The 22247-nt window shown below is 45.6% G+C and overlaps 1 protein-coding gene across 1 annotated transcript in view; it reads left to right on the top strand.

Annotated features, from left to right (window-relative positions):
* The window catches only part of rasgrf1 (Ras protein specific guanine nucleotide releasing factor 1), a 116708-nt gene that overhangs the window by 72526 nt on the left and 21935 nt on the right, over positions 1-22247 (top strand). Inside the window, exons 11-22 of the mRNA XM_073032700.1 lie at positions 169-232; positions 1275-1411; positions 2302-2384; positions 3729-3977; positions 5183-5553; positions 6937-7062; positions 9686-9856; positions 11329-11435; positions 11851-11963; positions 18395-18455; positions 18545-18639; positions 21836-21920. Coding sequence (XP_072888801.1) covers positions 169-232; positions 1275-1411; positions 2302-2384; positions 3729-3977; positions 5183-5553; positions 6937-7062; positions 9686-9856; positions 11329-11435; positions 11851-11963; positions 18395-18455; positions 18545-18639; positions 21836-21920 — 1662 coding nt within the window. The remainder of the gene's footprint in view (positions 1-168; positions 233-1274; positions 1412-2301; positions 2385-3728; positions 3978-5182; positions 5554-6936; positions 7063-9685; positions 9857-11328; positions 11436-11850; positions 11964-18394; positions 18456-18544; positions 18640-21835; positions 21921-22247) is intronic.

Genomic DNA, 22247 nt, shown 5'->3' with positions numbered 1-22247 from the left:
AGCTGTGGGCATGCTGTGTTGGTGCCAGAAGCACGGTGATGCTTACGGGCTGCCCCCAGCACCTTCCTGGACAGTTGGTCAGTCAGGTAAACAATGTGTGTTTTGATGTTTCAATGCACAATTGAAGACTGTAAGAAAGCTAATCTTTCTCTTTCGCCTTTATTCCAGAACGGTGTTCTCTCACTCATTGACTGCACCTTGATGGAGGATCCGGAGACAACTGATGATGAGAGTATGTAAAAAGTATTAAAATATTTATCATGCTGTCCAAACATACGTGCAAGAGTGTATGTGTGTGCACCCGTAAGTGTGAATCTGCGATTGAGTGTGTGTTTGTGTGTGTGTTACTTGCTTCTGTAAGTGTGTGTACAGTTGGTAAGCTGAGAGTCAAAGTAAACAGAAAAGCACAGCACAGAAAAAGGCCCTTCAGCCCATCTAGTCCATGCTGACCCATTTAAACTGCCTACTCCGATTGACCTACACCGGGACCATAGCTCTCCATACCCCTGCCATCCATGTACCTCTTAAACATTGAAATCGAGCTTACATCCACCATTATTATCAAAGTACATATGTATCACCATCTGCTACCTTCAGATTCACTTTCTCACAGACATTTACAGGAAAATTATATAGAATAAATGGAAATCTACACACAAAGACTGACATTGTGCATGTAATGGTGTTCTGCTGAACCTGGTGGGCATTGTAAAGCAGCTATCGTAACATTTTACAGTGCACCAGCTGTAAGATCGGAGTTTGTGCTCCCTCCCTGTGAACATGTAGGTTTCCGGTTTCCTCCCACCGTCCGAGGACATACGGGTTAGTAGATTAGTGAACTGTGGGCACGCAATGCTGGCGACACTTGCGGGCTGCCCCCAGCACATCCTCGAGCTATGATAGCTGTTGACTCACTTCACTGTAGATTTCGATGTTCCAATGTACATGTGACAATTAAAGCTGATATCTCTTTATCTCTCCAATTCCCACGGTGGGAAATCTTTTGGCAGATACTTGAAAGGAAATAACTGCAGCATGTAAGAGAAGCTTGGATAGGTACACATTTGGGAGAGGTTTGGATGGCTGTGGTCTGGGTACAGGTAGATGGGACCAGGCTGGCAGGGATTAGATGGGCCGAAGGCCTGTTTCTGTGCTGCAGTTCTCTGTGACTATAATGGCACGATCCATGGACGGGTCAGTGATGTTGGTGTTTTTCGGGGATGTGAGACTCCGGGTGGCCTTGTCGCTGAAATTCCTCCCTTTAAATCCGGCAGCGCGGGGAGGGGGTCAGGACATGGAACACCTTGATTTCAAAATTGTGGTGGAACCGAAAGATGTTCCTTCGTTCACTGTGATTCTGGTGGCCTCTTCACGGCAGGAGAAAGCAGCGTGGACGAGTGACATCAGCCAGGTGAGTGAATCCTCACAGACAAAATCATAATTATCACCGGTACATGTCGTGAAGTTTGTTATGTGGTAGCAGTACATTGCTGTATATAATACCCAACTCTGTGAATTACAGCAAGTGTATAAGTTATATTAAATAAGTAGTGAAAAAATAGTGAGGTGGTGTTCATGGGTCCTATGTCCATTCAGAAATCAATGGCAGAGGGGAAGAAGCTGTCCCTGAATCTTTGAGTGTGTGTCTTCAGGCTCCTGTACCTTGTTCTCAATGGCAGTAATGAGAAGAGGGCATGTCCTGGGGGTCCTTAATGCCACCTTTTACAGACATTGTTTTTTGAAGATGTTCTGGACAGTACGGGGGTTAGCATGAGGACAAGGACTACTTGGCCCATCATCCCTTTGCCAGCCTGTTGAAAGAGCTTTCCATTCTATCGCTCTCCTCCTGCCCTTCCCACTGGCTTTGTGTCAAGGTCATGGCCCAATTCCCGGGCATGCTCTTGGCTTTTACCCGTAAGATTCTTCAGCACGTGGGATGAGGGAACTGCACCTCCCCCACCTCTCCCTGCAGCACGTTTCAGGCTCCCACTCTCTGTAAAAAGTGGCCTCACGTATTTCCTTTGAGCTCCCTCCCCCCCCCCCACTTTAAACGCATACCCTCTAGCAAGCAGTTGGATAATTTTCTAGCTGTAATTTCAGTCCTTACATCTCATGAGAGTTCCTTCCCTTTAGAACAAAAAGTAAGAACTGAAATCGCTGGTGGTGGCACTCAGGTCCGAGTTAACATTTCAAATGCAACCTTTCATCAAGTTGTTCAAAACTTTCTGTCCAACGGTTTGTATTTTGATTTAAGATCTGAACTATTTGACTTTACATACTTAACTATTTCTCTCCTACTAGTGCATAGATAACATTCGATGCAATGGTCTGATGATGAATGCATTTGAGGAAAATTCCAAAGTCACAGTTCCACAGATGATTAAGTAAGTGACGATTGCCTGCACGTGTACTCTGAGACAATGGGACGCACAGCGAGGGGCAGCACGGTCGCGCAGTGGTTAGCACAATGCGTTACAGTACAGGCGACCCGGTTTCAATTCCCACCGCTGCCTGTATGTTCTCCTTGTGAATGCATGGGATTCTTCCAAGGGCTCTGGTTTCCTCCCACAGTCCAAAGACGCACTGGTTGGCAAGTTAGTTGGTCATTGTAAATTGTCCCGACACTAGGCTGGGGTTAATAGGGACATTTCTGGGCAGCGCGCCTCAAAGGGCCGGGAGAGGCGGCTCCGTGCTGTACCTCGATAAATAAATAAATAAACAATGCCACAGAATTTGGTCACCTATTGTCTAAGTCACTGCGCTAGAAATAGGAAAAGGTTACTTCAAATCCAGCCAGTCAATTTGATCAATCAGGAACAAGAAACGGCGTGGCAGCTTCGACTGCAATCAGACTAACAACCAGGTGAAGACAAAAGTCAGAAATGAAACAGAGTATGTTGCTGGAGACCATTAGAGATTATTTCACCATTTGGCCGACAATGAGAAGGGATGGGAGAGAAAATTGGGACAGCACAGTAGTGTGCCAATTAGCCTAACACTTCCAGGTTTAATTCTTACTGCTGTATGTCAGGAGTTTGTACATTTTTCTCTGTGACCATGTGGAATTTTTCTAGTTACTCCGGTTCCTTCCCACGTTCCAAAAACATGCGGGTTAGTAGGTTAATTAGTCACGTGTGCGTAACTGGACAGTGCGGACTCGTTGGGTTGGAAGGGCTTGTTACTGTGTTGTATCTCTAAATAAAATTCATGGCAGAATTTTAAAGCTATTTTCAAGTTTGTTTATTATCATTTCCAGTACACAAATGTAAATGAGAATGAAACAATTGTTACTCCGGATCTGATGCAGCACAAAAAAACCCACAAAAACATGAAGAACCAATAAATATAAATATGAAAGCAATCCCATAAAACACAACGTACAAGTAACTGTTTGAGTGTGGCTCTATCTATACATCAATATTATCATTAAGGAAATGTATGTATGGGCAGCTCTTCAAGGAATATTGAGAAAAGTCACTCAGAATATTGGGAAAGATAAACCTTTCCATCCTGTTAAGCCATTTTTGATGAGATTGTGACTGTTCTCTGACTTTAAATAGACACATCTTCTCTTTTGTGTCTTAATACTATCCATTGAAATCACACTTTCTCAGGAATCTATCAAACTTTATCTGGAACTTTAGTCTGAACTGTATCATCTTGATTGCACTGGCAGTGCCAGCCTTTGCTGAGCGAGATCATCACTCTGGTTTTGTTGTATCCGGCAGGTCTGACACCAGCCTTTACTGTGACGATGTGGACATCAGGTTCAGCAAGACTCTCAACTCCTGCAAAGTTCTCCAGATTCGCTATGCAACCGTGGAACGTCTGCTGGAACGCCTGACTGACCTGCGTTTCCTGAGTATAGATTTCCTCAACACATTCCTGCATTCGTACCGTGTATTCACCACGGCCGATGTGGTGCTGGACAAGCTCATCGCCATTTACAAGAAGCCAATAAGTGCAATACCTGCAAGGTGACGTCTGTGTGTTATTGTATGACACATTGAACCCACTCTGTGTGTCTGTGTGTCAATGTATGAGTGTGTATGCTTGCATGCACATATGCATTTGCTTGTCTGTGTGTGTGTGCACAAATGCACGTTTGTGTGTAGATGTGCAAACATGTACGTGCAAGTGAAAAATAATTATTCTGATCACATGATCACATATACAGCGATGTCAACAAAATGTTCATAAAATAGTCTTCACTGGGTACACAATTGAAAACATTCAGTTCTCAGTCTCCAAGAACTGTTTGCTACTAATAACTCCTGGTGTGGCAGATTTCTAGGACATGTCCGCATGACAAGGGTCACTCCTCCATGTGACTTATCTACCCTACCATCCCTCCTCACCTGGATCCACCCATCACCTGCCAGTTCCTGCACCATTTCTTCCCCTCATCACTTCCCTCATCTCACCTGACAATCACCACTCCCTTTCAGTCCAGTGAACGGTCTCTCAACCGGAAACGTCAACTGTCCATTTTCCTCCACTGACCCTCTCAGTTCCTCCAGGAACTTGCTTGTTTACCGCCAGACTGCAGCATCTGCAGTCCATTGTGTCTCTACCACAGCGACTTACTTCCTCATCATCTTCTCTTTAGGACAATCACAACAGAGTAGTTAGTTACCTGAGGAATTATTGAGATTGTTACGGCTCCTTTTACAGAGAATCACAAGCATCATCCATTACAGTTGTCCGAAAGGGCTAATGGTAAAGAATATAACTCACTTTTAAGGTGACTGGAGGAAAATACATGGGGATCAGAGGCAGGTTTTTACACAGGGAGTGGTGGATGTGTGGATAGAGGCAGATATATTGTTAAGAAGCTCTTAGATAGACAAATGGATCAGAGAAAAGTGGAGAAGCATTTGATTGATCATAGAGTAGGTTTAAAGGTTGGCCCCACATTGTGGGCTGAAGGGCCTGTATTATGTTGTCCTGTTTAGTGTTCTGTTCAGCAAAGTGTGTTCGATTTAATTGTATCACACACAAAATGCTGGAGGAGCTCAGGTCAGGCAGCATCTATGGAGAGGAATAAACAGTCAACGTTTTGGGCTGAAACCCTTCATCAGGATTCACAGTCAACCCTAATTGTCTAATACTTTTGATTAAACGAAATGCAGTGGTTATATCACGGCAACCCTACTAACATTAGATTTCCTCTCAAACACAGGTCACTTGAACTCTTTCTTGCAAGCAGCCAAAATAACAAACTCCTGTACAGGGAGCCCCCGAAGTCCCCACGAGCGAGCCGGAAATTCTCCTCCCCTCCGCCCCTTTCCATTTCGAAGACGTCGTCACCAATTCGGAGGAGGAAGCTTTCCCTTAACATTCCCATTATCACCGGAGGCAAAGCCCTGGATCTCGCCACCATGACCTGCTCGTCCAACGGCTATGCAAGCATGTACTCCTCATCGTCCCCCTTCAGCAAGACCAGCCTGGACATCAACAAGCTCTACTTGTCCAGTAACTACTCCAACAAGATTTCCGATGAGCCCGAATCCAAATCAGACAAAGCTGAAGATTCTGGTCTGGGCAAAGGAGGTGAGTTGTCAACACCAACAGCATTAAAAGTTCAAAGTAAATTTATTATCAAAGTACATATATGTCAGCATGTACTGCCCTAAGATTCAGTTTCTTGTGGGCATTCTCAGTAAATACAAAGAAACACAATAGAATCACTGACAAACGGCACCCAACAGGACAGAGAAACAACCAGTGTGCAAAACACAACAAACTGTGCACAACAAAAGCAGGAAATCAATCAAAATAATAATAAATAAATAAGAGATAAATATTGAAAACATGAAACGAAGAGTCCTTGAATCCAAGTCCATAGTTTGAGGGCACACTTCAGTGCTGGGGTGAGTGAAGTTGAGGGAACTTGTCCTCTTTGATTCAGGAACTTGATAGCTGAGGGGTAATAACTGTTCCTGAACCTGGTGGTGTGGGACCTGATGGTTGAGGGGTAATAACTGTTCCTGAACCTGGTGGTGTGGGACCTGATGGTTGAGGGGTAATAACTGTTCCTGAACCTGGTGGTGTGGAACCTGATGATTGAGGGGTAATAACTGTTCCTGAACCTGGTGGTGTGGGAGCTGATGGTTGAGGGGTAATAACTGTTCCTGAACCTGGTGGTGTGGGACCTGATGGTTGTGGGGTAATAACTGTTCCTGAACCTGGTGGTGTGGGTCCTGATGGTTGAGGGGTAATAACTGTTCCTGAACCTGGTGGTGTGGGACCTGATGGTTGAGGGGTAATAACTGTTCCTGAACCTGGTGGTGTGGAACCTGATGATTGAGGGGTAATAACTGTTCCTGAACCTGGTGGTGTGGGACCTGATGGTTGTGGGTTAATAACTGTTCCTGAACCTGGTGGTGTGGGACCTGATGGTTGAGGGGTAATAACTGTTCCTGAACCTGGTGGTGTGGGACCTGATGGTTGAGGGGTAATAACTGTTCCTGAACCTGGTGGTGTGGAACCTGATGATTGAGGGGTAATAACTGTTCCTGAACCTGGTGGTGTGGGACCTGATGGTTGAGGGGTAATAACTGTTCCTGAACCTGGTGGTGTGGGACCTGATGGTTGAGGGGTAATAACTGTTCCTGAACCTGGTGGTGTGGAACCTGATGATTGAGGGGTAATAACTGTTCCTGAACCTGGTGGTGTGGAACCTGATGATTGAGGGGTAATAACTGTTCCTGAACCTGGTGGTGTGGGACCTGATGGTTGAGGGGTAATAACTGTTCCTGAACCTGGTGGTGTGGGACCTGATGGTTGAGGGGTAATAACTGTTCCTGAACCTGGTGGTGTGGAACCTGATGATTGAGGGGTAATAACTGTTCCTGAACCTGGTGGAGTGGGACCTGATAGTTGTAGGGTAATAATGCCCTCCAGACATATAACGAATCTAGCATTCATATGTAGGTACGGCAAGGACGGTGAAGGAAGATTCCGAGATTGAGCAAAACCTGAGTGATGAGGATGAGACAGAAACATCACCGACAAAATCTCCAACGACTCCAAAAAAACTAAAAACAAAGAACTCTTCGGGTAAGGAGCAAAGAGTTTGGTGTCAACTAATCAGGGGATCAAACCGAAATGTAGCGTCTCTGTAACCTGCTCCAAACTGACTTCCCTGTCTCTGTAATCTCTTCAGCCTCCATACTCCAGAACTCTCCCTCCTGGCATGACTCCTCCAGCCTCCAGAACTCTCCCTCCTGGCATGACTCCTCCAGCCTCCAGAACTCTCCCTCCTGGCATGACTCCTCCAGCCTCCAGAACTCTTCCTTGAGGCATGATCACCTCCAGCCCCCAAAATAATACCTCTCGACATGACTACTATCAGCCTCCAGACACAGAACTCTCCCCGTCAACATGACTACATGCAGACTCCAAAAATTTCATTCTCAACGTGACCATCTCCAATCCCCAGACAAATTCCTTTCACCTCCAGCCCTAGAACGCACCCTCTTGACGTGACCACCTCCAGCCACAGAAATCTCCCTCTCAAGACAACCAGCTCCAGGTTGGGATAATAAATCAGCCATAACAATATGACATCTTCAGCCCTAACCACTCTTCCAATACCAGCTTCTTCTACTTACTTATCATTTGCCCCACAGGTCCTAAAATCTGGAATTCCCTTCTCAAACCTTCTCCTCCTGTAGGATGCTCTTTAAGATCAGCCTTTGGCCATCTTCCCCATCATTACTTCATGTAACAGCATCAAATTTTAGACCATAAGACATAGGAGCAGATTTAGGCCATTTGGCCCATTGAGTCTGCTCCGCCATTCCATCATGGCTGATTTATTATCCCTCTCAACCCAATTCTCCTGCCTTCTCCCTGTGACCTTCGATACCCTGACTAATCAAAAGCTTATCAACCCCTGCTTTAACTACACCCAATGACTTGGCCTCCACAGCCATCTGTGGCAATGAATTCCACAGGTCCACTACCTTCTGGCTAAAGAAATTCTCCATTTCTGTTCTAAAGGGGGCGTCCTTCTATTCTGAGGCTGTGCCCTCCGGTCCTAAATTTTGTTCAATAACATTGTCAACGATGAATTCAGATGTCATTTCTCCAACTCAGAGATTCTATATAATTCTTTTTGAGGAGGTTATATTTGCTTAAGTCTGACTCATCAATCCTGAAAGAGATGTGTTTCAGGCAGGCTTGCCCTGGGATTGGAGGACAGTCTGTGGGAGGGAGGAAAGGGGCTTGCCTGCTGTTGTTGTTTTGTTGTTTGTTGCATTCTGTGTTCTTTTGTGAGCATTATGACCTTTTTATGTCGGTGCCAGAAAGTGTGGTGACACTTGCAGGCTGCCTCCAACACATACTTCGAGTGTGTTGGTTGTTAACTCAAATGATACATTTCACTTGGTGTACATATGATAAATAAATTAATATGAATCTATTTATTTATCTATTTAATTTCCTTCACTTTAAAAAAATCTACTCTTACTTTACCAAATCAGTTACACCATTAATATTTTCTATCAACAATGATATAGTTCTTATTATATAGTAGCTCTATTGCATAGGGATGACTGAAATCGTTAATGCCAAGGACACTTGAATGTTAAGGAGATCGGGGGTATGGCTTTAGTACAGGAGAGTGGTGCTGAGGAAAGGCAGCTCTTATTTTCCTTGTTGAATCGTGAAGCAGATGCCAGGAGCTGAACAGCTTCTTATTGCTTCAAGTTTCTTTTATTTTCTTATGAATAGCTATTATTATATTTTTATTTTTTCTCAGTTCAAGCCGATAAAACCAGAGGTACAGGCATAGCCAAACACACTCATTTCTCAATTGCCAGGAACTTTCAGACTATTCTAGTGGTGTGTAGTATTGTGGCTTTCTGGAGATTTACATAGATATTGCTGTCCAGCCCGAATTGTTCAGTGCTATTGTGTAGTGACTCTGGGATGATGCCAGTTGTAGATATTACTATCGGGACAATGTATACCCTGTTCATGTTCCATAGTCTTTCAATTTCCTCTTTTTATTCAGCACATTTCCATTATTATTTTTATTTCTTTATTTTTGTATTTGCACACTGATTGAACGCCCGAATTGGTGTAGTCTTTTGTTGATTCTATTTTGGTTATTATTCTATTATGGATTTATTGAGTAAGTCCACAAGAAAGTGAATCTCAGGGTTGTATATGGTGACATACATGTACCTTAATAATAAAGTTACTTTCAATGACTCTCTAAAGAATGACATAGACTACATATTACATAATTTGGCACAGCCAATATAAGTTGAACCATGTCAGAAACTGATGACTGAAGATAACCAGATTCAGATTTATTTATCATATGTACATCAAAACTAACAGTGAAAATCGTCAATTGTGTAAACAACAAACACAATGCAGCACTGCCCCAAAGCCTTTGATAAGCAGCATGACGTCGATGGAAATTGCAACTGGCGCCTTCTTGAACCGAACCCCAGCTCCTGCCCCTGAATCTCCATTTACCGTCTCTGACCTCTGACTCTCCCTTATACCTGTCCCTAAACTCTAACCTGATCCCTAACTCCCCAAGCTGTCCCGAAAACCATCCCTACGAACCTAAACAAAATGACTATATCTGAGCCATGGCCTCGACAGACATCAGCGCTCGGCTATAGGGGCTGTGGATTACCTGTGATCCATCTTATCTCTGCAGAGTTCTCCTTGTTTTCCTACAATAATGGAGTGGTGGTCACGTCCAGTCGGGAGATGGAGAACAACCGCAGTGCGCTGTCGGCCACCTCAGCCTTTGCCATTGCAACCGCCGGTGCCAATGAGGGCACCCCCACCAAGGAGAAGTTCAGACGGATGTCGCTGGCCAGCGCAGGTAGCCTCTGGATTTCAAAATGCAGAATCTCATCTCTTAATGCCGAATCTTGGTCATTGGTTCTAAAAGAACCCAACACAAGAAGGGGGCTGATCTGTGCATTTAAATTCACCGTCACCAGGACATAAGCTGGTTGAATTATTTTGAAATGTAGGCAGCAACAGAAACCACGTAAGTTAAGGCACAAACTCGGAACAGAGTCTAGAGTGTTTCAACGGTTAATCAGTACATCCAGAGGGAGAAAATGTGTCAGGTGGACAAATGGCTCTCCCACCCCCACTGCTTCTGCGAGTCTCCCCCAAACACTGTTACTCCTCTAAGCTGATTCAGTTTAGAGTAGTGGAGATCGAAGTTATCCATGTCATTCAGGAGCCTGATGGTTGTGGGGTAATAATTGTTCCTGATCCTGGTGGTGTGGGACCCAAGGCTTCTGAACCTCCTAGCCAGAGGCAGCAGCAGGAAGGGAGCACAAGCTGGATGGTGGGGGTCTTTGATGGCAGACGCTCCTTTCTTGTGGCAGTGCTTCATGTGAATGTGGTCACTGGTGGGGAGGGCTTTGTCTGTGATGGACAGGGTTGTATCCACCACTCTCTGTAGATTTTCCACTCCTGGGCCATCGGTGCTTCCATGTGACACAACCAGCTCTGATACTCTCCACTGTGCATCTATAGAAGTTTGTCAAAATTGTAGTGACATGCCATATCTGCATAAACGTCTCAGAAAGTAGAGGCGCTGTTGTGGTGAACTACATATACCTGTCTGGACACGCCCCCTGATGACTGCTCCTGTGGCTCCTCCCACAGACCCCCGCTGACTGCTCCTGTGGCTCCTCCCACAGACCCCTGTATAAAGGTGATGGAGGTCTGAGCCCGGCCTCTCAGTCTCCAGGATGTAGTATGGTGGTCACTCACTGCTCGTTCCTTCTTCCAGTCAATAAAAGCCGATACCTCGCTTTTACGTCTCAGAGTGAGTTATTGGTGGTGCATCAATTTTATTGACTGGACGAAGGAACGAGCTGTGTCCTTCTTCCAGTCAATAAAAGCTGATACCTCGCTTTTACGTCTCAGAGTGAGTTATTGATGGTGCAACAGCTGCTGCGTCCCCTTACAGGACTCATCCCCTGATATGATAACGCCAAGGAATTTAAAGGTACTTGGCATGGAAGCCCAGCACTAAGACCCACGCTGAGAAAAGGGTATGTGATCTTTGGTCATAACTTATTTAAGCCTAATACTGCTCAGTCAGGCTGAAGTTAGGAAACCTCCAGTGACACAGAGATATCTAATAAACCCTCGAGTATCGAGCTACCATTCGACCAGGCGTTCCCAATCTGGGGTCCACGGACCCCTTGCTTAATGGTGTTGGTCCATGGTGTAAAAAAGGTGGGAACTCCTGCATTAGATGATGTGATGAGCTGATATCTGTTGTTCTCTGCCCAATTATTTCCCAATGAATTTCTTAATCGAATTCAGGCTTTCCTGCGGACCAGAGAATTTGTGACAAGGAATTTGTTATCCGAAGAGCAGCTACGAATCGGGTGCTCAACGTGCTGAGGCATTGGGTCTCTAAGCATGCCCAGGTGGGTGTTCGGCTGTAAACACGACAGATTCTGCAGTAATCCACGGTAACGCGCAGACAAAATGCCAGAGGAGTTCAGCAGGTCAGGCAGCATCTATGCAGGGGAACAAACAGTTGGCGTTTTGAACCAAGATCCCTCATCAGGGACAGGAAAGGAAGGGGGCAGGGAGAGAATGCAGAATAATAAGGTGGGGGAGGGAAAGGAGTGGAAGATGGCAGGTGGGGAGGCGGGGGGAGGGGGATGATGTGAGAAGCATGGATACGAAACCATAAATATTTTATAAATGATGCCATCCTGGCAGACGATGCAGGTGGCTTTGATTTAGTCATATTTAAGGGAAGAGGTACCAGAGGAGTATTGCGGGCAATATTGCGAGACCCGGGAACATTAACTGTTAATTCCTCTTCCCCCAAAGGACTTTGAAACAAACTCAGAGCTGAAAATGAAAGTGATTGGTTTTCTGGAGGAAGTCATCCATGACCCTGAATTGCTCACTCAGGAGAGGAAAGCAGCAGCCAACATCATCAGGTACATTTCCTAAGCAGGGATACACACCAACAAAAATTCGCAGCAAAACCAAACCCCAATCACAGATAGAAGAAATATCTCGTCAGGGCAGTCCACGGGGTGCTCCATAGAACCTGTAACATAGAGACTGACCGTCTGCAGGTTAGTGCCATCGTCTTCTTCTAGACAGTGTCTTTACAAGATGGGTGACCTCCAACCGTTATCAATACACTTCAGGGATTGTCTGCCTGGTGTCAGTGGTTGCATAACTAGGACTTGTGATCTGTACTGGCTGCTCGTACGACCATCCACCACCTGCTCCCATGACTTCATGTGACCCTGATCTGATCAGGGTGGGGGGGGGGGGGGGCTAATCAGGTGCTACATCTTGCCCAAGGGTGACCTGCAGGCTAAGGGAAGGAAGGAGCACCTTACACCTTAAGGTAGTATATGGTTACATATATATTGTCTTTGGTAATCAATTATTTTCACTTTTAGGTGACACGATCTTGTTGGCCTGGAAGGGCCTATTACCATACTCTAAATAAATAAACACAACAGGTCAACAGAGGACATGAGTTGAGAGTTAGGGGGCAAAAGTTTAAGTGTAACACGAGGGGGAATTTCTTTACTCAGAGAGTGGTAGCTGTGTGGAATGAGTTTCCAGTAGAAGTGGTAGAGGCAGGTTCGGTATTGTCATTTAAAGTAAAATTGGGTAGGTATATGGACAGGAAAGGAATGGAGGGTTATGGGCTGAGTGCGGGCCAGTGGGACTAGGTGAGAGTAAGCGTTCGGCATGGACTAGAAGGGCCAAGATGGCCTGTTTTTGTGCTGTTATTGTTATATGTTTATATATGGTTATGTGTCTTCAGTGGGGGGGAGGTGCTGTTGATAGAAACATAGAAACAGAAAATAGGTGCAGGAGTAGGCCATTTGGCCCTTCGAACCTGCACCGCCATTCAGTATGATCATGGCTGATCATCCAACCCAGAACCCTGTACCTGCTTTCTCTCCATACCCCCGATCCCTTTAGCCACAAGGGCCACATCTAACTTCCTCTTAAATATAGCCAATGAACCGGCCTCAACTGTTTCCTGTGGCAGAGAATTCCACAGATTCACCACTCTGTGTGAAGAAGTTTTTCCTCATCTCGGTCCTAAAAGGCTTTCCCTTTATCCTTAAACTGTAACCTCTCGTTCTGGACTTCCCCAACATCGGAAACAATCCTCCTGCATCTAGCCTGTCCAATTCCTTTAGAATTTTATACGTTTCAATAAGATCCCCCTTCAATCTTCTAAATTCCAGTGAGTATAAGCCTAGTCGATCCAGTCTTTCTTCATATGAAAGTCCTGCCATCCCAGGAATCAATCTGGTGAACCTTCTTTGTACTCCCTCTATGGCAAGAATGTCTTTCCTCAGATTAGGGGACCAAAACTGCACACATTACTCTAGGTGTGGTCTCACCAAGGCCTTGTACAACTGCAGTAGAACCTCACATTTATCCACATTAAATTGCATCTGCCATGAATTTGCCCACTCACCTAACCTATCCAAGTCACTCTGCATCCTCTTAGCATCCTCCTCACAGTTAACACCGCTGCCCAGCTTCGTGTCATCTGCAAACTTGAAGATGCTGCATTTAATTCCCTCGTCTAAATCATTAATATATATTGCAAACAACTGGGGTCCCAGCACTGAGCTTTGCGGTACCCCACTAGTCACTGCCTGCCATTCTGAAAAGGTCCCGTTTACTCCCACTTTTTGCTTCCTGTCTGCCAACCAATTCTCTATCCACATCAATACCATACCCCCAATGCTGTGTGCTTTAAGTTTGCACACTAATCTCCTGTGTAGGATCTTGACAAAAGCCTTTTGAAAATCTAAATAAACCACATCCTCTGGCTCTCCCCATCCACTCTACTAGTTACATCTTCAAAAAATTCTATAAGATTCGTCAGTCATGATTTTCCTTTCACAAATCCATGCTGACTTTGTCCGATGATTTCACCGCTTTCCAAATGTGCTGTTATCACATCTTTGATAACCGACTCTAGCATTTTCCCCACCACTGATGTCAGACTAACTGGTCTATAATTCCCCAGTTTTTCTCTCCCTCCTTTTTTAAAAAGTGGGGTTACATTAGCCACCTTCCAATCCTCAGGAACTAATCCAGAATCTAAGGAGTTTTGAAAAATTATCACTAATGCATCCACTATTTCTTGGGCTACTTCCTTAAGCACTCTGGGATGCAGACCATCTGGCCCTGGGGATTTATCTGCCTTTAATCCCTTCGATTTACCTAACACCACTTCCCTACTAACATGTATTTCCCTCAGTTTCTCCATCTCACTAGACCCTCGGTCCCTTACTATTTCCAGAAGATTATTTATGTCCTCCTTAGTGAAGACAGAACCAAAGTAGTTATTCAATTGGTCTGCCATGTCTTTGTTCCCTATGATCAATTCACCTGTTTCTGACTGTAAAGGACCTACATTTGTCTTGACCAATCTTTTTCTTTTCACATATCTATAAAAGCTTTTACAGTCAGTTTTTATGTTCCCTGCCAGCTTTCTCTCATAATCTTTTTTCCCTTTCCTAATTATGCCCTTTGTCCTTCTCTGCTGGACTCTGAATTTCTCCCAGTCCTCAGGTGTGCTGCTTTTTCTGACTTATTTATATGTTTCTTCTTTGGACTTGATACTATCCCTAATTTCCCTTGTCAGCCACGGGTGCACTACCTTCCCTGGTTTATTCTTTTGCCAAACTGGGATGAACAATTGTTGTTGTTCATCCATGCGATCTTTAAATGCTTGCCATTGCATATCCACCGTCAACCCTTTAAGTATCATTTGCCAGTCTATCTTAGATAATTCACGTCTCATACCTTCAAAGTTACCCTTCTTTAAGTTCAGAACCTTTGTTTCTGAATTAACTATGTCACTCTCCATCTTAATGAAGAATTCCACCATATTATGGTCACTCTTACCCAACGGGCCTTGCACGACAAGATTGCTAACTAACCCTTCCTCATTGCTCAATACCCAATCTAGAATGGCCTGCTCTCTAGTTGGTTCCTCGACATGTTGGTTCAGAAAACCATCCCGCATACATTCCAAGAAATCCTCTTCCTCAGCACCCTTACCAATTTGGTTCACCCATTCTATATGTAGATTGAAGTCACCCATTATAACTACTGTTCCTTTATTGCACGCATTTCTAATTTCCTGTTTAATGCCATCCCCAACCTCACTACTACTGTTAGGTGGCCTGTACACAACTCCCACCAGCGTTTTCTGCCCCTTAGTGTTATGCAGCTCTACCCATATCGATTCCACATCCTCCAGGCTAATGTCCTTCCTTTCTATTGCGTTAATCTCCTCTCTAACCAGCAATGCTACCCCACCTCCTTTTCTTTCCTGTCTATCCCTCCTGAATATTGAATATCCCTGGATGTTGAGCTCCCATCCTTGGTCACCCTGGAGCCATGTCTCTGTGATCCCAACTATATCATATTCATTAATAACTATCTGCACATTCAATTCATCCACCTTGTTATGAATGCTCCTCGCATTGACACACAAAGCCTTCAGGCTTGTTTTTACAACACTCTTAGCCCTTATACAATTATGTTGAAAAGTGGCTCTTTCTGCTTTTTGCCCTGGATTTGCCTGCCTGCCACTTTTATTTTTCACCTTACTACTTTTTGCTTCTACCCTCATTTTACACCTCTCTGTCTCTCTGCACTTGTTTCCATCCCCCTGTCACATTAGTTTAAAGCCTCCTGAACAGCAGTAGCTAACACTCCCTCTAGGATATTGGTTCCAGTCCAGCCCAGGTGCAGATTGTCCTGTTTATACTGGTCCCACCTCCCCCAGAACTGGTTCCAATGCTCCAGAAATTTGAATCCCTCCCCCTTGCACCATTTTTCAAGCCACGTATTCATCTGAAATATCCTCCTATTTCTACTCTGACTAGCACGTGGCACTGGTAGTAATCCAGAGATTATTACCTTTGTGGTCCTACTTTTTAGTTTATCTCCTAACTCCCTAAATTCACCTTGTACGACCTCATCCCATTTTTTACCTATATCGTTGGTACCTATGTGCACCATGACCACTGGCTGTTCACCCTCCCATTCCAGAATGTCCTGCAGCCGCTCAGAGACATCCTTGACTCTTGCACCAGGGAGGCAACCTACCATCCTGAAGTCTCGTTTGCGGCCGCAGAAACACTTATCTATTCCCCTTACAACCCTGTCACTATAGCTCTCCCATGGTGCAATGAACTCGGCTGCTGCTGCCTTCCCCTAATGAGACATCTCCCCCAACAGTATCCAAAACAGTATATCTGTTTAGGAGGGAGATGACCCCAGGGGACTCCTGCACTACCTGCCTACTGCTACGCTGTCTAGTGGCCACCCCTTCCCTTTCTGCCTGTGTAGCCTTTACCTGCGGTGTGGCCAACTCACTGAACGTGCTATTCATGACTTTCTCAGCATCGCGGATGCTCCAGTATGAATCCAATCGCAGCTCCAGATGCTCAATGCGGTCTGCCAGAAGCTGCAGTTGGACACACTTCCTGCACACATAGTCGTCAGGGACACTAGAAGTATCCCTGATTTCCTACATGCTGCAGGATGAACAAACCACGGGGCCGATCTCAGCTGCCATGACCTACCCAATACGTTGCCTCAACTTTTGAAACTTTCTCCTTTTAAAGGAACTTTACCGGCCTCACCTCACTTGGAGTGAAGCTCGTCCTCAGCCTCTGCGCGCCAAAGCCTCTCAAGACAAAGCCTTCCTACTCTGTCTCCCTCTACTCCGTTGTCCGCTACAATGTCACCCGCTCCGTCTAACTGTTTTCTTTAAATACTCCCGCTGCCTCACGGTCTGACTTACACGCACTTGCGCAGTCGTGCCCCCGTTAAACTGCCAAAGAAATTTAAGCAGAAAGTTAAAGAAGATGTTTTGAGTTGAAACTGCGCATGAATCCTGATGCAGGGTTTTGGCTCGAAACATTGAGGGCTCCTCCCTCCCCACAGATGCCACTTGGCCTACTGAACTGATCCAGCAGAACGCACTCTGCTCCAGATTCCAGCATTGGCTGTCTCTGTTGTCGCCACAGACGGTGATCATTTGGCCCGAATGACTCATCCAGACTCCACGGTTGTTCCTGTCCCACAGACACCTCAATTAATCCCCACCCCCACAATAATATCCTTTACTTATCTAACTCCCTTCTATTTCTGCTTTGATCATTAGTTCAACCACTTCCTGCTTAAATGGAAATTCCCCCAATGTTTGTGACAGTTCTGTATATATATAAAACTCATCATTTCAGTTTTCTCACAATGGGAAAGCCTAGACAGCCACCCTAATGAACATCTCTCTCACAGAAAGGAGCCCCAAGCTGTTCAAAGTTCCTCGTTGTGACTCCAGAGCAGTTTTGAGGCTGAGCTCCATGTCTCGCCTGTAACCAGAGTCATGGTTTCGTGCTGCATGGGAGAAGATCTTTCAGCCCTCATGCCCATGATGACCACCAGCTACCCATCTGTACCAATTCCATTCATCAGCACCCGGCCCAAAGCTTCCTCTGCCTTGGCCAAGATCAGCTTTATTCACCACTTACTGTACCTTTACACGTATTAGGAATTTGCTGTTGTATGTTGGTCAGAGCGCAACGTGCAACAAAAAACAACAGCGTTCAACAATATAAAGAATAAAGTATTCTGTAAAATATAAAGTTAGAGATTAAAGTACGGATATGGAATGCAATGTGCATAAATACATAACTACCAGCATGTATTTACAATGTAAACAGCATTATAAACAGTGGTTTAAAGTGCAGTAATGGGGTTAATAGATAGAAGGGGGTTAACTGGAATGATTGATCAGATTAGCCACCTAGAGGAATAACCTTTTAAGGTGGTGTGAATTTTTTTTTTGTTTTAATAGCTCTAAGCTGTTTTCCTGAAGGGAGTTTTTGGAAAAGGCAGTTTGGAGGATGGGTAGTGTCTGCAATGATTGTAATTTTTCCTGCCTGCTTCTTTGCCCTGGGCGCACACAAGTCCTGCAGAGATGGTCGGCTGCAGCTAGTGATCTTTTCTGCTGACCTGACATTTTGCTGTAGTTTTTGACTATTACAAGAGGATAATGCACCAAACTAGACAGTGTGAGGATGCTCTCTATGACGGCAGTGTAGAATTCGAGTGGTCGTCTAGATATTGTTGTGACAGCCTCTCCCCTCACCACTTTAACAGGGCTAAGCTGGGACAGTGCTACATCACTGGTGTAAGTATCGGGTCACAGTGGGAAAAACAATTTGTTTTTAACAAAGGTCTTGATGGATTTTGTCCTTGTATCTCTGTGCTGAATGTCCTCCCTGAACAGCTGCCTCGTCCATCCTTTCCGTTTTGTAAAGGCCTGCTGACTTCCTCTGTTTCCAATTCCCAGGACACTGAATGAAGATGACCCTGCAGATAACCAAATCTCACTGGAAGAGATTATGAACACGGTTGGTATGAATTTACTCTTCAGTTTGAGACTGCTGTCATTCAGGATCTTTATACTGAAGCTCCCTCTTATTTCCTCCTCTTTGAAAAGACGGAAGAAGAGACTTTTGAGAATCTCTCTGCACTGGAGATTGCTGAAGAGCTGACATTGTTGGATCACCTGGTCTTTGGGTGCATTCCATACGAGTAAGTCACTGTTTCTTCTCCTTCATGATGAAAGGTGTACTCCTACGTTTCGGTTCGGAGTCAGCTGAGATTCAGTAACAAGTGGGAATTGGAGGTTATGCTTCTGGTGTTCGGCACGGAGTGGGTGGGGTGTAGTGGTCTGGGAGGAGCATCACTCCCCTATCGATTTCTTGTGTCCTACAAAGAGACTCCAGACTGAGTCTATTGTCATCTGTGCAAGTATATGTACAGAGAGAGCAATGGAAAACGAGTAACAGTGTCACAGGCACATAGAGTCATACGGGCAGCATTCACAGAGTACCATAGCAGAGTGATCTCGCCAGCAATAAAAAGGCAGTCTCCCCTCTCCAGCAGCAGAGTGATCCCCCAGCGATCAAAAGGCAGTCTCCCTTCTCCGTAGCAGAGTGATCCCACCAGTGATCAAAAGGCAGTCTCCCTCTCCGTAGCAGAGCGATCCCACCAGTGATCAAAAGGCAGTCTCCCCTCTCCGTAGCAGAGCGATCCCACCAGTGATCAAAAGGCAGTCTCCCCTCTCTGTAGCAGAGCGATCCCACCAGCGACCAAAAGGCAGTCTCCCCTCTCCAGCAGCAGAGCGATCCCCCAGTGATCAAAAGGCAGTCTCCCCTCTCTGTAGCAGAGTGATCCCACCAGTGATCAAAAGGCAGTCTCCCTTCTCCGTAACAGAGCGATCCCACCAGTGATCAAAAGGCAGTCTCCCCTCTCCATAGCAGAGTGATCCCACCAGCGATCAAAAGGCAGTCGCCCCTCTCCGTAGCAGAGCGATCTCCCAGCGATCAAAAGGCAGTCTCCCCTCTCTGTAGCAGAGCGATCCCACCAGCGACCAAAAGGCAGTCTCCCCTCTCCAGCAGCAGAGTGATCCCACCAGTGATCAAAAGGCAGTCTCCCCTCTCTGTAGCAGAGCGATCCCCCAGTGATCAAAAGGCAGGCAGCCGGTGTTTCAATCTCCCTCGTCACTTTAATCAGCAAAATAGAACTGAACATCGGCCCATGGTCTCCTTGCCGTGAGGTTTCCATACCCTGCCTCTGCCTCCCAGAATCCTCTCGGAGACTGCAGAGTGCTAAAACACCCAAACGATCTCCAAACTGCAAACCACAGGCTTCAGCAGTTCCAGAATCACATTCAAGATGAAAAACAAACGTAAGAGACATTAAAGAAGTGAAATACAACATAAAGCATAACATTCACAAGGAATAACACAATTAAGACAAAAAAAGTCCTATTCTGACATGTTCGGCCCGTGGTCTCCTCTTGTGCCATGATGAGGCCACTCTCAATGTGGAGCAGCATCACGTTATATTCCATTTGGGTAGCCTCCAACCTGATGGCATGAACAGTGATTCTCCTTCCAGTAATTTTCCCTCCCCCTTCCTCTATTCCTCATTCTGACCTCTTACCTCTTCTCACATGACTATAACAATCCCCTGGGTCTCCTTCTCCTTCCATTTCTTCTATGGTCCACTCTCCTCTCCTGTCAGATTCCTTCTGCTCCAGCCCTTTACATCCCCCACCCACCTGGCTACACCTATCACCTTCTAGCTATCCTCCTTCCCCTCCTCCCACCTTTTTTATTCCTCCCACTTCCTTCCCCTCTTCCCTCTTCCTTTCCAGTCCCGAAGAAGGGGCTTGGACCAAAAAGTCAACAGTTTATTCATTTCCATAGACGCTGCCTGGCCTGCTGAGTTCCTCCAGCATTTCGACTTCCAGCATCTGCAGACTTTCTCGTGTTTATGAATAAAGGGACCTGTTGCCGAAGCCCCAGGCCCTGATACTGGGGACATCGGCCTGCAGAATTCTCATGATCAGTCCTGCCAATGATCTTGGAAAAATTTGCCGAGGCAGCGATTGTTGGTAACTCTCCAATGCTTTGATGTATCAGCTTCTGTGGTCCATGTGCTAGGCGTGCAGAAGGTTGGTGCACAGCTGATCATGAATGTGGGTCCTGATCTTCAAGCACTGTTTTCCTCTGTGGACCAAAAGCTTTGTTGGCCGAAAGCTTTTTAATGGAATAATAAAACTTACTGGTCAGAATCAGGCCTTTTGGCCCATCGGGTTTGTGCTAGTGATTGGGTTCTGCAGATACCTTCTACTTTTTCTCTTCCCTCAACTTGGAATATTGTGTTCAGTTGTGGAGGCTTTAGTGAGGGTGCAGAGGAGATTCACCAGGATGCTGCCTGGATTAGAGAGGGTGCAGAGGAGATTCACCAGGATGCTGCCTGGATTAGAGAGGGTGCAGAGGAGATTCACCAGGATGCTGCCTGGATTAGAGAGGGTGCAGAGGAGATTCACCAGGATGCTGCCTGGATTAGAGAGGGTGCAGAGGAGATTCACCAGGATGCTGCCTGGATTAGAGAGGGTGCAGAGGAGATTCACCAGGATGCTGTCTGGATTAGAGAGGGTGCAGAGGAGATTCACCAGGACGCTGCCTGGATTAGAGAGGGTGCAGAGGAGATTGACCAGGATGCTGTCTGGATTAGAGAGGGTGCAGAGGAGATTGACCAGGATGCTGCCTGGATTAGAGAGGGTGCAGAGGAGATTCACCAGGATGCTGCCTGGATTAGAGAGCGGGTCTTATGAGAATAGGTTGGATGAGCTGGGGCTTTTCTCTTTAGAGCGAAGGAGGATGAGAGGTGACCTGATGGAAGGGTATAAGCTGATAAGAGGCACAGACTGAGTGGACAGCCAGACAGTTACTCCCAGGGTGGAAATGGCTAATTCCAGGGAGCATAACTTTAAGTGACTGGAGGAAGGTTTGGGGGGGGGGGGGGTGCCAGAGTTAGTTTTGTTTTACACGGAGAGTGCTGAGTGCATGGAACTTGCTGCCAGCAGGGGTGGTAGAGGCGGATACATTAAAGGCACATGGATGGTAGAAAAAGGCAGGGCTATGTAGGAGGGAAGGGTGAGATTGATCTTAGAACAGATTAAGATGTCAGCACAACATTGTGGGCCGAAGGGCCTGTGCTGTGCTGTGATGCTCTAGAAAGTAGCAGCAGCTTCTCCACTCCATTCTGTGAAATGAACCTTCCATTTAAAAATCTCCGTTGGGTTCTCTCCCATTGTCTCCTCAAAACTGTGAAATTGCCTGTGTGATTATTTCTCACTTTACAAGACGTGGGGAGGTGTTAGCAGACAATGCTTGCACCGAGTGAAATGTTTACTTGTTTGCTTTCCATACAGGGAATTCTTTGGTCAAGGTTGGATGAAGCCCGAGAAGAATGAGAGAGCTCCGTACATTATGAAAACCACCAAACATTTCAATGATGTGAGTGCAGCCACTCAATAAACCGTGAAGGTTGTGTTTCTTCACTGAAGTGCCTCTGGTCTCCGGTGAAAGGCCCATTGATAAGTTACAACATTAAGCTGAATCAGTCTTTCTTGGATAAGAGTGTTAACGCAAATGAGATTTGAAATGATATAATGAAATGCAGGGCAAGCTTGAGATTGTGGATCAAATACAGAACATTCCACAAAGGGAATCGTCAACCATCATAGAAACCTCGTAGGAGTCAAATACTTATCTTAGAATCCATTAAAGATTAAAAATTAGATTTATTTTCCAAATATACATCAAAACATACAGTGAAACGTG

The sequence above is a fragment of the Hemitrygon akajei genome, chromosome 30 (genome assembly GCF_048418815.1).
Source record: "Hemitrygon akajei chromosome 30, sHemAka1.3, whole genome shotgun sequence".
Lineage (NCBI taxonomy): Eukaryota > Metazoa > Chordata > Chondrichthyes > Myliobatiformes > Dasyatidae > Hemitrygon > Hemitrygon akajei.
This window is presented reverse-complemented; position numbering and strand designations above follow the sequence as displayed.